Consider the following 4,115-nt stretch of genomic DNA (forward strand, 5'->3'; position numbering starts at 1 on the left):
TATATCTTACCGTGGTAAATAAAACCCGACTTTGTAAAACTAAAATTTATTTCTTTGTTTTAGTAATGACAAAAAATTCGAAAAATATTATTTTTTTTAGTATTAAGAGCACTGACGCAAAAATTTTGAAAACTGACGTCAGTAATAGCAGCCTGAGTGCGTTCTTATTCCCAAGAAAACCTTATCATGTTATTAATTTAAACATTTCCACCACAGCTTATCAAAACCTTTCTCATTTCATAATAGCACTCAAAAATAAGTGCATCAGATAATAAAAAGTATAAAATTATACTCGAACTTGTGTAACCACATAGACTACAAAAATGAGAAAATACATTCAGTTTGCCACTTGTGTGTATCTAACTTCCCTTGTGGCCGTCAAAGCTGGTAAAAGTACAATTAAAATAGGAAACTGTATGGTTGATCGTGTAATTTTAGCAATTTTAGGGCCGCGGATTGTCAACGGTGAGGTCGCCCAAGAAGGACAATTTCCATGGCAAGTGGGAGTTGTAGCCACTAGAGCCTTTGAACTTCACTACTGCTCTGGTTCCATTATCAGTGAGTCGTGGATATTAACAGCTGCACACTGTATATACGAGTAAGTACCACAACAAAATAACAGTACCACTTTCATTTTTTTTTTAGTGCCGACGAAATTGTAGTTCTTTATGATACATTAAACTTAGACGACGTTGAGAACACGAGTTTGAGTATAACAATGGACTATGTTGTCCACAACAACTATGACAACACTACTCTGACAAACGATATTGGATTGGTTCATCTCAATTCGTCTTTATCTTTGAGTGGTACGCAAATCAAGCTTTTAAAGTTAATTAAAAAATACAAAAAATATACTTTTAGATACTGTTCAAGCTATTGCTTTAGCTGAAGATGAACTAGCTTCTGGAAGTGAAGTTACTGTGATTGGGTGGGGAAGTACCGGCGACGGTAGGGTACCACTTTGAAAGTATTGTCAAAGTTGACAAAGTATGTTTTAGACGATCATAGTGAAAATTACACTGTACTACGCTACATCACCGTCAACACCATTGACAACGAGGAGTGTGTAGCAGCTTATGGACCAGACGTGGTACAACCCAGCGTAGTGTGTACTAATCCTGGTACTCCCGTAAAAAACCCATGCAGGAGTGATGGTGGTGACCCTGCTGTTGTTAATGCAGATACTGATCCTGTCCATGTCGCTATATTCAGCTTTTTGAGTACTTATGGGTGCGAAGATCCTGATTTTCCAGCTGGATTTACAAGGACTGCTTATTACAGGGACTGGATTAAAACTGTGACTGGTGTATAACAATTATTTGTTAATAAAATAAAACTTTCCATTGACAGGTTAATCAATCATTCGAATCATTCCTCCCAGAATAACTAACTAATGCACAACTTCAAATAACATAGATTTATTTTTAGAAATAGATGGTTAATTCCAAGCATGACTAGCCATCCATCATTCGACTCTAATCCCATTCAATACATGCTAATTCTCACTTCATCCAAAAATTGTTATCACACTTAGTCTACTTACGGTCTTATCTAACCTACGTTAGAAGAGTATTAGATGAATCAAAAGTAGCATCTATATAAACAGTAGGCCATCACTGCTCGATAGTACTTTAATCACCATAATGTTGCGTTTCTTGGTAGTACTTTTGTCTGTTTCTTCAATTTGGGCTGCATCTTTAGATGGGCTTAAGCCGGTACCTGTTAAGGACATTGGTGAGTGGAAAATTTGTAACGTCTGTACACACAACATTGTCTTTAGGGCCTCGAATTGTAAATGGTGAGGCAGCTGAAGAGGGACAGCTACCATGGCAGGTGGCCATAATGGGAAGATCAGCTGCTGTTCCCTTGTACCTGTGTGGTGGTGCCTTGATTAGCGATGAATGGGTACTAACTGCTGGGCACTGCGTAGACGGGTACTAAATAATTTTAGATCTCTAGTCGTGTTGTATAGTGTGATGTTAACAGGGCAAGATCGGCTACTATTTACTCAGGATCAGTGAAAATAGACTCCCCCAATAGAACTGTGTCTCAATCTACCACTTTCATTCTACACGAAGAGTACGACGGGGTGTACCTGACTAACGACATCGGACTGATAAAGTTAGATAAGCCTGTAACCTTTAACGGTAATAATACCTCTAATATGATAAGATATGACATTCACTAGACATTTTTTAGACAATATTCAAGCAATCGCTTTAGCTGAAGATGAACTTGGGGCTGATGTTGCTGTCACAGTAAGTGGGTGGGGTAGCGTAAGTGATAGTGAGTGTGTTTTCTTGAATGATATTACATGTCACTACATTATCACATTTATTTTCTAGACGATCCAGATCCGTACGCCGAAACCCTCTATTACATCAACGTTTCCACTATAGAGAACAGCGATTGTGTGAGAACCTACGGGAGCCAGATCGTTTATCCTGGATTGGTTTGTACTGCCACTGGAGATCCACTCAAAAGTCCGTGTCTTGGTGACAGTGGAGCTCCTGTTGTGGCTAATGCCGATACGGATCCACTACATGTGGCCGTCTTCAGTTTTGTTAACGGTTATGGGTGCGAGTACCCGTTTCCAGCAGGAAATACCAGGACTGCTTACCATAGAGACTGGATTAGGGAAAATACGGGAATTTAGGTGTTTTGCTTTGGTGAAAAAATAAACACGTACAAAAACTTTTGTGTTTGTGTAGCTGTAGCCCCAAAATTAATATAGGATCCACTAGACATTTGGCATTTATAAGATGCTTGAAAACTTATTATATGGGGTGTTTTTGATACATGTAGAAAAAAATTTATCGGAAGTTATTTCGACAGAACTTCCCTGGTTTCTGAAGTACAGTCCAACAAATACTGTTCATACATTAAAAAAAAGACACTTTGGACCCCCGAGAAGGTTTCACATTTTTAAAACAGGCAGTTGGGTCTCCTGAGAAGGTTTCACTTTAAAAGAAAAGACATTTGGGGCCCCCGAGAAGATTTTACATAAAAAAGACCCTTGGGACCCTCGAAAAGGTTTCACATTAAAAAAAAAATACATTTGGCGCCCCGAGAAGACTTCACATTTTTAAAACAGACAGTTGGGACCCCTGAGAAAGTTTTACTTTAACAGAAAAGACATTTGGGGCCCCCGAGAAGATTTTACATTAAAAAAAAATACACTTGGGACCCTCGAAAAGGTTTCACATTAAAAAAAATACATTTGGCGCCCCGAGAAGGTTTCACATTTTTAAAACAGACAGTTGGGACCCCTGAGAAGATTTCACTTTAAAAGAAAAGACATTTGGAACCCCCGAGAAGATTTTACATTAACAAAAATACATTTGGCGCCCCGAGAAGGTTTCACATTTTTAAAACAGACTGTTGGGACCCCTGAGAAGGTTTCACTTTAAAAGAAAAGATATTTAGGGTCTCCGAGAAGATTTTACATAAAAAAGACACTTGGGACCCTCGAAAAGGTTTCACATTTAAAAAAAATACATTTGGTGCCTCCGAGAAGGTTTTACATTTTAAAAAAAGACAGTTGGGACTCCAGAGAAGGTTTTACATTTTTAAAACAGACAGTTGGGACCCCCGAAAAGGTTTCATATTTAAAAAAATATATATATATATTTGGGGCGCCCGAGAAGATTTTACATTAAAAAAAAGACACTTTGGACCCCCGAGAAGGTTTCACATTTTTAAAACAGACAGTTGGATCCCCTTAGAAGGTTTCACATTAAGAGAAAATTCGTTTGGGGCCTCCTAGAAGATTTTACATAAAAAAAGACACTTTAGACCCTCGAGAAGGTTTCACATTTTTAAAACAGACTGTTGGGACCCCTGAGAAGGTTTCACTTAAAAAAAAGACATTTGGGCGCCCCCAGAAGATTTTACATTAAAAAAAGAGACTTTGGACCCCCGAGAAGGTTTCACATTTTTAAAACAGACAGTTAGGACCCCTGAGAAGGTTTCACATTAAAAGAAAAGACATTTGGGGCCCCCGAGAAGATTTTACATTAAAAAAAGACACTTTGGACCCCCGAGAAGGTTTCACATTAAAAAAAATACATTTGGCGCCCCGAGAAGGCTTCACATTTTTAAAACAGACAGTT

At 38.3% G+C, this 4,115-nt stretch overlaps 1 protein-coding gene across 1 annotated transcript; it reads left to right on the forward strand.

Moving 5' to 3' along the window:
- The first annotated feature begins 278 nt into the window (after positions 1 to 278).
- Positions 279 to 2,697, forward strand: LOC135137871 (transmembrane protease serine 9-like). Its single transcript, XM_064067632.1, has 10 exons — positions 279 to 387; positions 439 to 598; positions 646 to 809; positions 865 to 951; positions 1,002 to 1,307; positions 1,588 to 1,737; positions 1,784 to 1,937; positions 1,990 to 2,150; positions 2,203 to 2,289; positions 2,349 to 2,697. Exons 1-10 carry the CDS (start codon positions 324 to 326, stop codon positions 2,657 to 2,659), a joined length of 1,644 nt encoding a protein of 547 aa, XP_063923702.1. The 5' UTR covers positions 279 to 323; the 3' UTR covers positions 2,660 to 2,697.
- Positions 2,698 to 4,115: the final 1,418 nt, after the last annotated feature.

This window comes from Zophobas morio, unplaced genomic scaffold (genome assembly GCF_036711695.1).
Source record: "Zophobas morio isolate AGI-343-1 ecotype UQ-CSIRO unplaced genomic scaffold, CSIRO_AGI_Zmor_V1 ptg000030l, whole genome shotgun sequence".
Lineage (NCBI taxonomy): Eukaryota > Metazoa > Arthropoda > Insecta > Coleoptera > Tenebrionidae > Zophobas > Zophobas morio.

Coding starts and splice junctions, on each gene's coding strand:
- LOC135137871 (XM_064067632.1), top strand. CDS start 324: ATGAGAAAATACATTCAGTTTGCCACTTGTGTGTATCTAACTTCCCTT. Junction 599..645: donor GCTGCACACTGTATATACGA/GTAAGTACCACA, acceptor TTTTTTTTTTAG/TGCCGACGAAATTGTAGTTC. Junction 1,738..1,783: donor GGTACCTGTTAAGGACATTG/GTGAGTGGAAAA, acceptor CATTGTCTTTAG/GGCCTCGAATTGTAAATGGT.